This window comes from Gadus macrocephalus, chromosome 7 (genome assembly GCF_031168955.1).
Source record: "Gadus macrocephalus chromosome 7, ASM3116895v1".
Classification (NCBI taxonomy): Eukaryota; Metazoa; Chordata; class Actinopteri; order Gadiformes; family Gadidae; genus Gadus; species Gadus macrocephalus.
Genome location: NC_082388.1, coordinates 10,222,017 through 10,233,789, shown reverse-complemented (window position 1 = coordinate 10,233,789; position 11,773 = coordinate 10,222,017). Strand labels below are relative to the sequence as shown.

Genomic DNA, 11,773 nt, shown 5'->3' with positions numbered 1-11,773 from the left:
CGGGCAGGAATCGAACCCTGGTCACTGCGATATGGACTGGGCCTTAATGGTATGCGCTCTACCCGGGGAACCACCAGCTGAGTGCCAATGGTCGACAGGACAGAAATCTTTTGATTTGTGTAATATTTTACATCCATTGAGAAAAGAAAAAGTAAATACCATTCAAGATCAAGCTTAGAGCTTTAAATATACGGAAAGAAACTGAACATGAAGCCGTCTTGGCATTGGTGTTGGATTCAGGGTCCAGAATACACGACATCCATCAGGGATTTTAAGTTATTTCTTTTAAAATAACGCAGCATTAGTTAAACATTACAATTGCTTGGGAGGTAGACCTTTAGGACCCGGTTTGGAGGATAAACAAGACTTTTATTGCTTGGCATAAATTATTATTCTTTATTAAGTATCAGCAACAGTCAAAGCATTTTTTTTTTACACCAACTTTGTAAACAGAAAACAAAAAGGGAATCATGTTGCTAGATATCTTTTAGGCAATAAAATGAAAAAACAAGTTATCATACAACATATCTATATGAAATCATGTACAAGGCCCATGCATCGCACAGCCAAATAATTGTGTTTAGAAAGTATGAGTCAATCCTCAAGAACATGTTGGGATACTGACTGTAATATTAGGTTGTAATGTTGAGGGCGCATCCCTACAGGGGCAAGAGCCATCTCGGTCCATCCAAAACAGCACACAACTCCTTCCTCCAGGTGGATAATGGGTAACAATTTACATATTGAATAATTTGGAAAGCAGGAGTGGAGGTAGGTAGAAACATGGCCAATCAAATGGCAGCAGGCAGAGTTATTAAGGACTTAAAAGTAACGTGAAGAAGGCAGGTCTGCGTTTTCAGCCGGACTTGAAGAGAAGAATGGCAACCTGGCCCAGGTAGAAGTAGATGAAATGCTTGGTTTCATGCGTCACGTAGCTCCCAAAGTTTCTCCCAACGATACAATGCCACGTGGGGTTGTACTTTTTGTCAAACTCCTGAAGAGGAAACAACACCATTGATGGAGGTACGGAGAGCCTTTCATAGGAACATTACGAAATAGGAAAAGTGTGGTGATTGATAGTGGCAGTCAACCCACCTTTTTAATATAGGCAGCAATGTCCTTCTCAATGTTGTACTTCTCCATGGCCTGCGTGGCACAGTCCACTGCGTCCTGCTGCATGTCTTCTGACATGTCGGCATTCTTTATCACTGCTTTCCGGTCAGTCATGGTGGCTCTACATAGACAGAGAAAGAACAGTTCAAAAGGATTTGAGGTGATGACCCCATCTTTAGAAGAGATACCACTCAACCTTAGATGCGTCACTGAATGTAGATGACCTGTGGGTTGTAAAACACAAGCCATTGGAAGAATCCCTTTTAACCTACTTGTCTAGAGCCCTTGGATACCCACACCCTTCCAAATGTCCCCAATTACCACATTTCATAAGAAAACACCCAAACTATGGTGCAATGGTGTACTTGGGTTACCGTGAACGTTGCTTAGAATGAGACTATTGATTAGGGTTGTTGTGATTGAATGCTGACTTTGATATTAGTATTGGGTTGGACAGAGACTGCGCATCGTCCAGTTTTTAGGTCTACCAGACTGCACATGTAATGACAAGAACGTCTTCAAAAAGACAGTGGAGGTATAATGGTTACCATACCGGTCTGTTCGACTCATTTACAAAATGTTTTAAATAAACTGCCCAATAATAAAGCATTGGCCTTCATAGAGCCCAACGATGCATATGATGAATGGATAAGGTCGACATAGACTAAACATGGGTCATCTTGGGAGTATTGAACTTGCGAAAGTGTGTAGGTTGCATGGTTTCTGCAATCTATGGGAACATATCGGATCAACTCCGGGATCCAAAAAGTGTCGTTTGTGGGGGATTTCCAACTATAATAACAAATTTGGCAAATAATGCAAAGAATCTACATTTACAAAGACTGACCAGTGGTTTAAAGCAGACAATACTGGAAAGGGTACACATGAGGCCATGTTCCTGCTATCCGTGTGGACCACCTGCCCACGCACAATACCACTTTGACGGGCTATAGATATCTCACTACACACAATTAAATGCTATTCAATAGTATACATGCGGATTTAATTAGGGCAAGAAAACGCTCGTCGTTCCAAGTACTTCTACGCTCCTGGGCATGTATAACTTTAATCATGACCACGCAATACGATGATACCGCCTTGTGTTTTTGATAAAGTCTACGCAATGCAACGACTCAATTCAATGAACCACTCTTTTCCACTAAACACGAGGATACCTTCATATGGTCGCATCTCTAGTCAGGTACACAATTGCCCCTAATGACACAGAAAACAAAGCTTACCTTTTTTTATTTTTACTGAAGTTCGGTGTATAACGTCTTGTCTAGAAATGCACAGCCCGTTTGTCGCTCATTTATGCTGTGACATGCTACGTTTGTATCTGCCCCGCCCCCCGCGTTACATCAACCTTCTGATTGGAGGAAATTAATACTCCACCAGATCTTTCGCGATTTTCACTAGCGGGCTACTGCCCGCATCTTATTTCCACCCAGAATGCACCATTCCTTCCTCCTTATCGTGAGATTGGATCCAGTTGACAATCAATAACATCGATTAAGTCTCTCGAGACACCATACTTAACATCGGTATGAGCTCAAATGATTATAGGTTAACATAATTTTACACCTTATAGTGTATTCCTGAATATATACAGGATAGGTATGTTTTGTTAATTTCAGCTATTTTTTGATCCATTACATGCAATACAGTATTGCACACTAACTCTACAGTAGTATTTTTGTACATTACTTTACCCGGCTATGTGTGAATACAGTCAAATCAAGCACTGATGTTTTGTCTTTAAAGTACCAATTAAAACAGGCCTGTTAATTTTTTTTCCTTTAATGCATATTTAGTTATTAGGATACGAATGTCGCAAGGGCAGTAGTTTTGACACACTTAAATCCTTGAAAATGTATTTCAAGGGTTAGGGTTAGGTTAGGGTTCAGGGTTAGAGTTTTTTCCTAGAATTGAAAGTGGAGCTAGCGTTTTGTCACTTTATCATACATGGATAACAAATTACCAAGAATGCAAACATGTTATACAATAAATGTAACTTTTATTTTTGAGATTAAGATTTTATCTTTGAATGATCATCAGAACATAACTTCTCCACAGCACAAACCTGCTTGGGAAAGAATAAAAAAAAAAAAGATGGCAAACCACATCAATGACACACCCCCCTCCCTCTGATAACCCACTCTATTTACCGCTCTCCTTATGTGCGTGGGTCCAGCCTGCTTCCTGGTTATGATCCCAGCCATGCTCCACATTCTCTCCCTCTTTCATTTTAAAAAAAGGATCAGGAAAAAAAAAATTGCCTCATCTGGAAGACTTCTGTGATTGGGTCGCTGATGTCCCAGACACACGCAAAAACAAGATTTTTGTGGGGGTTATTTTTAAAAGGCCAATTAGAGAAAAGATCCTTTGCTATAATAACTCCGGTTGGCTCGGGCCATGGGTCGGGATCTTCTCCCAGTAAAATGCTCCATGTATCCATCCTGAAGCCTAATCCTAATCCTGATCTGATCCTGAATCCTGATCCAGCTCCAGAGTGGGAAGCACTGAGCCCCGTCCGAACCTTAATACCAGCAGAACCAAAGAGAAGGAGGCCAGTTAGAGTCACACCACACTAAAGACATTCAAAAATAAATTCGATCATTTTCCTACATTAGGGGGGGGGGGGGGGGGGGGCAAACTTAGAATGATATATTAAAATATATCTACTAATGATGCCACATTGACAGTTGCTACTTAACCATTAGCAAAACAAGCAAGAAAACCACAGACCAAATGGTCTTCGAACAACACTAGTATTTAGAACTGAGTTTGATTACACCACCCTGGCAAAACAGAGCAATGCATTCTAGGTGTTTGGATGCAGGACTGGTGTGCAGAAGCATTGTCTTGTATCCTGGTGGGCACAGTTCATATATTCAACAATTAAACAAGCATGCAGAAGTAACTCTAGCCACCACAACATAACGCTTTTGTAGACTTTGTGGGTCAAAAATAAAAAAGGAAATAAAAAGGAAAGCTGTAGAAAATATCTTCGGCTAGCCTTCGGAGGCCACAGGTGTCATACCATTGGTTCGTTTTTTGATTCCTCCTCCTCCTGTTAATCCTAATTCCTGTTCCCCATGCTATCCTGCTCCTCTGAACTCTACAGAGAGATACACATGACAGGGTCAAAGTACAGCAGTTCATAAACACTAAAATGCATGGCCAAGATAAAAAAAAGTAACGGTATAAACAAAGCGTTAACAAAGCGGAGCAACCTCATCAAAATTGAAATTTGAAAACATCTGGTGAAGTCCAAAAGACCAGCAGGGTAACATTACAATCAGCTGGTGGATTTGGTACTGAAAAGGTCAGTATGAAAGGGGAGAGACAAGTTAGACTACTAGGGCTATGCACACTGGTGAGATATTAGTCAGGAGAGGGAAGGCAAGAGAGATGATGGGACACACACACACACACACACACACACACACACACACACACACACACACACACACACACACACACACACACACACACACACACACACACACACACACACACACACACACACACACACACACACACACACACACACACACACACACACACACACACACACAAGGGGGAAACAAAAGAAACAACCAGAGAAGAAGGTTCAACAGCAGATGGTCAATGAAGGGGGGGGGGTCATTGTCGTGATTTCCCCATGTCTCGCCGGTCTAGGAGCGAGAGCGAGAGCGGCGAGGGGAGTAACGTGGAGACTCCCGTCCGCGGCGTGGAGAGTAGCGGCGTGATCCGCTGTTGCTCCGGCTGCGGCTGTTGCTGCGAGAGCGCGAGCCTCCATAGCTGGGGCTCCGGGGACCATCCACCTTCACACGGATGTATGCCGTCTCTCCCTACACAGTCCCAACCGAACAGACGCATTACAATAGATAATACACATACGGAACATAGGGGCTGAGGTTCATAACAATTAACAATACGCATTAGCACCTTCCTTCCTCAAAAGGGCCACCTTCCAATCTCTTAAGGACTTTCCGTTTCATCTCCAAAACACTGCCTAGTTCCAGATCTATTGCTTGTTGAGATAAAGTTAAGCCACAGCCCCAACCTACCTCGTGTGAACGAAACTTTGTGTTATCAAGCTTGCGGACGGCATAGCTCATGTCTTCTTTCCGTACAAACTCCACCACGCCGGTACCATCGCGTAACACATCGGCATAACATACATCACCTGCCTCCCTCATGTGATCTTTCAGATCTTGCCAGCTTCCACTGGGTGGTAGACCTGTAAAGATAGCAAGCTGGATTTAAAAAACATAATTCTGATTGAGAAATCCTACGGAGGAATACTGGTTCAGAGACACTCACCTGACACAATTACTCTGTACTCTGAACGTCGTGAGGGGGGACCATATCTCCCCCTTGCTGTTCCCAGTGATCCCCCGCCACCACCACCACCAGCACCACCACCTCCTCCTCCTCCTCCTCTGTTGCCCCCCCGGCTGCTTCTTGGAAACTCGACACGGAGACGATAGCCATCGTAGTCGTAACCATCACGTCCATGGACCGCATCCTCTGCATCCCTGGTAAAGGAAGCGGATGAATCTTTGTTGCTCAGTCATTCAGCAATTGGTCTGCCCAGTTGGTATTTTAACCCTTAGTGGGAGCATTGATCACAATAAAAACGTTAGCCACCCAATTTTAAACCAAATCTATAGAAAATGTTGCCACAGACCGTTCATAATGAGCACCCATTATTATAGGCCAACTTAGTGAGTCCAGAGTTGTTATACACAGAGATATCGTTTGGTAGCACGTTAGTTTCTGTTCACCTGGAGTCCTCGAATTCCACAAAGGCAAACGGGGGTCCGCCTCTTCTGTTCTTCAGATCGATATCTCGGATACTTCCATATTTGTAAAATACATCTTCAACGTCTTTAGTACGGATATCGGGAGGGAGATTCCCGACATAAATCCGACAATCGTTGTTTCCTGCTGGTCCCCGTACTACTTCAGCCATGCCGTTGATCCGGACTGCGCTAAGTTAGCTAAAGCGTAAAAGGTGATATTACGGTTGATCTGAGAGAAATCCTTAATAAAAAAACGTTTGATTATCTGTCGTGAAATAGTATCCACATTTAAAGACGAGTGTTCGTTGCAAATTGCTTACTTCGTGGTAGGTCGAGACCGCTTTAAAATAGCTACCTTCAGGTTAGCTTTGCAATTTCCTTAGCTTTAAGCCGCAACCAATCAGATTAATGCTTGAGCGTTTACGTCACCAACCCTATAGCAGTCTTCCCGCCTGCCGAATCAGAATTCTGAATTTAAATCTCCCATTGTTAGATAGAGTAGAGGTGGTTCACAATGGATTTTGTTTTGTTGCTTAAAAATGCCTTAAGCAAACTTCCGTTTTCTGAGATGCATTTCAGGGAAAGATGGTGTATGTTTACTCAATTTAGAAAGATGCATGTTGGTAATGCAGGGCCAGCATTCAGATTACAAAGCAGTGCTTCACAAACATTTAACTCTGTATGTATGCAAGTTTAATATTAACACATAAAGACAGCAGCTTGAGATACATGCCTAAATTAAAAGTTGATTATTTGTTTTACTTTGAATCATTTGAAATTTCAAATACATAAAACCATTGCATATAGAAAAAAATAATTCTGGCCTAGGTCAGTGTCAGACATAGGCTATGTGCGCTCAATCTTGCAAATAATATAATAAATAAAAATAACCGCTCCCTTATAAACAGAAACATAATACAATCCATGCTGAAAGTGGCTTAACAGTTTAGTTATCTTTCCTTCCCAGGATTCATCCCATTAAGAAAGTTTTAAATATGAAGACCAGTCAGAAAACTCTGGTCTTCAGACTGTCATAAGTCCTTCACACTGCTCGAGTCCTTCTTAGTCCTTCTTGCTCTGCTTCAACTTGCGTCTCTGTCTGGCCTCAGATGCAATCTTGATCAGTGACAACAATATAGGAACACACATGGGCAGGAAGAGTGGGATGTATATGGCAAACTTCTGGTCGTCTGGAAAGTAGAGGAGGTGAAGGAGGGAGGGGTCGAAGAAGGCCCTCTCTGAGGCTAAGATGGCCTCTTTACTGTACTGCAGAGCGAAGCCCAGGTTCCCAGCCTCCAGCTCTGCCACAGCCAGCTGTAGAGAGGTGACGGTGCTGGACACCTGTCACAACAAAATATTAGATAACAGATACAGAATATAATGACAAACATAGTATCAAATGATAATATACAAGCATATGTGCAAGAGTAACCCAAGTTTGTTATTTATATAATAAAATAAATTGACGGATCCAGCAAATGATAAAGAACAAAACTTTTATTTCATCACCTGCGAGGCGATGTTGTCGTTAATAACAATGTTGCCTATCTGGTCGAGGAGCTGGGCCAGTGAAGTGATGGTTGTGGTTGCTGTGGCAACGTTCTCCACCGTCCTGCTCCACATGAGCCGATCCAGCTCCCAGTCAGCCAGTCCCGCACCGCCACACGGCTCCACCAGGAAGCCAGGGGGCGCCGGGGAAGACTGCACACCCAGCATCAGTCTGATACAAGTGCAGGTGCACACATGGGTTAGAATGTGTGGAGATGTGTGCACAAGGGTTAGAATACACAGGTGGGGGGATGCGGCTGGGTTATAATTTAGGGCTACAAGAGTTCCACACATCCATCGTATGAATAGCCCTACCGAAGTTGTGCGAGGAACACCCCCATGACTTTCTCCATGTTAATGTTGATGTTCACCGGGAGTGGGGTCTCCCCTCTTCCGTACAAGTCGTTTACATTGTACACCTGTAAGACAAAGTGGAAGCCTGAGGTCAGCCAGTGTTTCCTCTATGTGCACCATCGCATGATCTGGTCTCAGCAGATACCGTGACTCTGTTGGTTGTTATGTCATATTTGGAATCTCAATCTACATTTTTTCAAAACAATCACACCAGAAGTAACCATTTGAAGGGCTCTTTAAAAAAAAAAAAAAATCTTAGGTTAACAACTCACAGAACCACTGCTACAAAAGGGGAAATCACTGGTTCAGCATATACAACATGGGGGGGGGGGGGGGGGGGGGGGTATTTTCGATCAATCCAAAAATTCTATAAACAACCAATCTTAACACTAACAGAAATATTGTCTCATAGGTTTTGAGAGGATGGGTACGATGTCTATAGTGCATTTGAAAAGTCCTGACCATAATCCCTCCCCAGCGAGGTGAGTGGAAAGCGTTGGAGGCCACCGGCTGCTTCTGGTGGTCGTGGATGTAGAGTGGGGAGTGGTGGGCATCAGGGACATAGAGCAGGAAGTTCAGCACTGGGTTGGACGACGCAGCATTGGAGCCTGGAGGAAATGTTGAAGTAGAATTGGAGTCCTCTCAAAGCCCTTCGGAGATTCAATGTTCTTGTGTCCTTGAGAGAGAACGAGTCTTACCAAGCCTAGCCTCCACAGGGTTTATGACATGCGCGAGGCTGTCTGCATTCAGCGTATAGGCCTCCAGGCTGCTGTCAAACCGAGGGTTGACCCCCAGCATGGCGTAGTACAAAATCTAGAAGTACAGAGGGTGGGGGACACGTCAAACCTGAGTGATTTACCTACGCACTTGTTTGGAAAACAGACACATACACACACACACACGCATGCATGCAGGAAGGCATGGGCACACACCTGTGAGTCGATGCTGAAGTTAGCCAGAGGGGCCAGTTTAGTGAGCAGAGGCTGGATATAGCTGTGTACAGCACCCTCAATATCCCAGTCTAGGCGATGGGACTTTGGGTCAGGATTCAGCAGGCTGAACGTTATCTCATAACCTATAGCGTTTCATGAACAAAAATGAAGAATAGATTTAGCTTCTACTCCACCAATACTCAGTGTGGACAATAATCACAGCCATCTACTTTGGTCATAACAAACACTTTGATCTAATATATCTTGATACAAAGCATCTCAGTAATGCCTACAAAAAGAAAAGGAGTGGAGGGAACTACTGAGCCACCAGTACATCTACGGCCTCCCCATACAACACCTTAGGTATCATAGGTGCGTATAATCAGGGGTGCACATAACTGGCATGCATGCGCGCCCATAATCAGGGATGCGTAACGTCACTTGTGTTATTACCATACTTTTGCGTACCTAACCTGCAGGTCATCAAAACAAAACCACACGTGTAGATTGTCTACTTTGGTGTTTCGGCAAAGTAGACAAGCAGAAGATTATTATTTTTTTTTGTCTCCAAGAAGTGCCGTGGCTCAACAAGAATGATGAGTGCACTGACACGTGCGCTCATGTGCGCTGTGCACCACGCGCACACTGGAGAACTGCGCAAAATCAGCCGATCGCAACGTCCGTTACTGTGAGGCATTCATTCGCTGCGTGGTCAAGCTGCTGCAGTTTTATTAAACATTCAGCTGGAGCCAAAAACACAGAAGTTGTGCATTGAAAATGGGATCTCCTTTGTGAAACAGAGGAAGTTTCATAACGTCAGGTGTAATTAAATCAACGCTACGCGTGGAGTGAGTACCAATCACCGTCTCCTGGTACTCACCTGAGGAACTCACTGAAAAAGAAAAAGTTATGTGCACCCCTCCGTATAATATCTTACCAGGACTGGACTTGAAGGACCTCATGCTGTCAGCCAAGCTCTCCTTGCTCCCAGGGCTGAGGCGGACTCTGTCACTGAGGGCGGCCGTGATGTCGGTGTGACTGAACGACATCACCTGCACCACCTGTGTGATGCGCGGCTCCAGGTGGGCCAGCAGCTGCTTGTGGTTCTTGCCCACGCTCATCGGAGCGCCCATGCGCAGAACGGCGGTCCGGCGATGGCCGATGTACACGTCCACGCCCTGTAGGTGTGTGATTCTGTTAATGAATGGTTGTGAGTCGCTTTGGATAAAAGCATCAACAAAATCACCTAAATGTATTATAGATTGTTAATGTCATGATAATAACAGTATTTTCTTTTCAGTTGAGAACTCAGGTATTGAAAGTGCACGTGAAAAGAAAGAGCAGAGGTTATTTGTACCTGAGGCAGAAGAACAGATGTTTCTGGAATCACGTAAACCACAACCGATCCGCAAGGACTGGCACTGAGGGTATGCAGAGAGAGATCGGCCTCTATGTGGAGAACAGAGAGGGTATCATCACCAGAGTGGTCTCTCGCAAGGATCTCATTCAGAATTCTTAGGTGGCATCCTGCTTGGTACCCTAACACACTTGGTAAGCATATATTGTCATCCATTACATGGATGATTTGCGTGTGAGCACACAAATGTCACACAGCTAGTGTGAAATTGTGCTAAAGGCAGAAGAGTAAATCGTACCTGCTGCAGTGGGTTGCTTCAGGGCATCTTCCTCCATGATGTTAGCCGTACGATACTTTGACTCATAACGGTACCGCAAGGTTGTGTCATCTGTCAAATGACAAGAGGCAGAATATAAGTACACTGAGAGAGAGGAGCATGCTACCTAATTGATCCGACAGTAATTGCAAACCGATGAACGCCGTCATCACCATCCACTTTTTGGGCCTCCTCCTGTGTCCGTGTAAATGGAACCTTCTTCTGCTGCTCCGGCGTCAGCGTCCCACGAGAGAACACCACCTCCACGTCAACACTCAGCTGCAGCTGTGGAACCATTTCCAACCAGATGAGAAGAGCCAATGCATGCAGACGTTGGACGACGGATGAACATAACGTGTCCAGTGAGCCATTGATCGGTAACACAGACAAACCTGGAGCTCAGCCAACTCATTGATCTGGTTGACAGGAAGCCAGGCTCTGTATGTTTCTGTGGTGCGCCACCATAATGGGACCCCTACCAAGACCACCACCACCGCTATAGACAGGGCAGCAAGCTGGCCTCGTTTGCGTTCTGTTTAGATAGATAGATAGATAGATAGATAGATAGATAGATAGATAGATAGATAGATAGATAGATAGATAGATAGATAGATAGATAGATAGATAGATAGATAGATAGATATTCAAAGCAACCAGATTTACCATTACAACCAGAACCATGTTTTTTTTAACCTAAAATATGTAATTATATGTGGTTTTATGAATTGAATGAAAAGAAAGAGTAATAGAAAATACAACAGATGATGATCGATAGAATGCACGCAAATGCGTTTATTTTATACTTAATGTACGGGTCTGAAAATGCCATGTATAAATCTGCAGCTAAGGGAATAGCAGGTGTTAATATGGTTTACTAAGAAAAAACAATTGACTAACCATTCCCCCGCAAAACTTTTTCAGTGCAAGTCCTAGAACTGCTAATGTACTACAATATCCTTGTAGATATATATCACATAAGTATGCAGAACATAAATAAAAGCAATAAGCAATTGGGATTTCACTCACCCACTTCCGCGGTAGCCATTCTGTCTGTGCGGTGAAAAGGGGCGTTGGTTTAACTTCAAGACGGGGAAAAAAACATCACGTGATCTATAAAGAGTTGTTAAAACGGATGTTGAATGTTGTTAAAAAGCTCTAATTCAAAATAGAGGATATAAATGTAAAATATAAAATCAGGATGTATATTTTCTTCGGAGGAGTGTGCTGAATTAACTTTATCTAGAACAAAATGGGATGTTCGGGTTTCACGCAGACTATGGCGGAGTGAAAATCGAACTCACCCATTGTCCCGGATACACGTCATATTGTTCAGCAAACA

At 43.7% G+C, this 11,773-nt stretch overlaps 3 protein-coding genes across 5 annotated transcripts; all 3 read right to left on the bottom strand.

Annotated features, from left to right (window-relative positions):
* Positions 1–376: 376 nt before the first annotated feature.
* On the bottom strand, positions 377–2,505 carry dynll2b (dynein, light chain, LC8-type 2b). The gene is made up of 3 exons (XM_060056610.1): positions 2,355–2,505; positions 1,096–1,234; positions 377–994 (listed from the first exon to the last, which is right to left on the bottom strand). Exons 2-3 carry the CDS (start codon positions 1,225–1,227, stop codon positions 857–859), a joined length of 270 nt encoding a protein of 89 aa, XP_059912593.1. The 5' UTR covers positions 1,228–1,234; positions 2,355–2,505; the 3' UTR covers positions 377–856.
* A 603-nt stretch (positions 2,506–3,108) lies between these two features.
* On the bottom strand, positions 3,109–6,330 carry srsf1b (serine and arginine rich splicing factor 1b). 3 transcript variants are annotated; one of them, XR_009526619.1, is made up of 5 exons: positions 5,910–6,324; positions 5,446–5,660; positions 5,190–5,362; positions 4,157–4,970; positions 3,109–3,652 (listed from the first exon to the last, which is right to left on the bottom strand). XR_009526619.1 is itself a non-coding variant. In XM_060056608.1 (5 exons), exons 2-5 carry the CDS (start codon positions 6,095–6,097, stop codon positions 4,794–4,796), a joined length of 753 nt encoding a protein of 250 aa, XP_059912591.1. In that variant the 5' UTR covers positions 6,098–6,168; positions 6,248–6,330; the 3' UTR covers positions 3,109–4,793. The 3 variants fall into 3 exon arrangements, 2 of the variants coding, with proteins under 2 accessions (XP_059912591.1, XP_059912590.1); XM_060056608.1 differs by having other exon boundaries at positions 3,109–4,970; positions 5,910–6,168; positions 6,248–6,330; XM_060056607.1 differs by having other exon boundaries at positions 3,109–4,970.
* A 267-nt stretch (positions 6,331–6,597) lies between these two features.
* pigs (phosphatidylinositol glycan anchor biosynthesis, class S) lies at positions 6,598–11,690 on the bottom strand. The gene is made up of 12 exons (XM_060056588.1): positions 11,461–11,690; positions 10,827–10,966; positions 10,608–10,719; positions 10,417–10,506; positions 10,119–10,210; positions 9,699–9,939; positions 8,762–8,904; positions 8,528–8,642; positions 8,292–8,437; positions 7,791–7,894; positions 7,437–7,647; positions 6,598–7,268 (listed from the first exon to the last, which is right to left on the bottom strand). The coding sequence occupies exons 1-12, from the start codon at positions 11,477–11,479 to the stop codon at positions 6,990–6,992; spliced, it is 1,692 nt and encodes a 563-aa protein (XP_059912571.1). The 5' UTR covers positions 11,480–11,690; the 3' UTR covers positions 6,598–6,989.
* Between the last annotated feature and the right edge of the window lie 83 nt (positions 11,691–11,773).

Excerpts from the sequence above, each read along its gene's own strand:
- dynll2b (XM_060056610.1), bottom strand. The coding sequence starts at position 1,227 with ATGACTGACCGGAAAGCAGTGATAAAGAATGCCGACATGTCAGAAGAC. Across the intron at positions 995-1,095 it reads TTGCTGCCTATATTAAAAAG|GAGTTTGACAAAAAGTACAA; the intron begins GTGGGTTGACTG and ends TTTCCTCTTCAG.
- srsf1b (XM_060056608.1), bottom strand. The coding sequence starts at position 6,097 with ATGGCTGAAGTAGTACGGGGACCAGCAGGAAACAACGATTGTCGGATT. Across the intron at positions 5,661-5,909 it reads GTGGAATTCGAGGACTCCAG|GGATGCAGAGGATGCGGTCC; the intron begins GTGAACAGAAAC and ends TTCCTTTACCAG. Across the intron at positions 5,363-5,445 it reads GTACAGAGTAATTGTGTCAG|GTCTACCACCCAGTGGAAGC; the intron begins GTGAGTGTCTCT and ends CTATCTTTACAG.
- pigs (XM_060056588.1), bottom strand. Across the intron at positions 10,507-10,607 it reads GGAGGCCCAAAAAGTGGATG|ATGACACAACCTTGCGGTAC; the intron begins GTGATGACGGCG and ends GTCATTTGACAG. Across the intron at positions 7,648-7,790 it reads GTGTTCCTCGCACAACTTCG|ACTGATGCTGGGTGTGCAGT; the intron begins GTAGGGCTATTC and ends CACTTGTATCAG.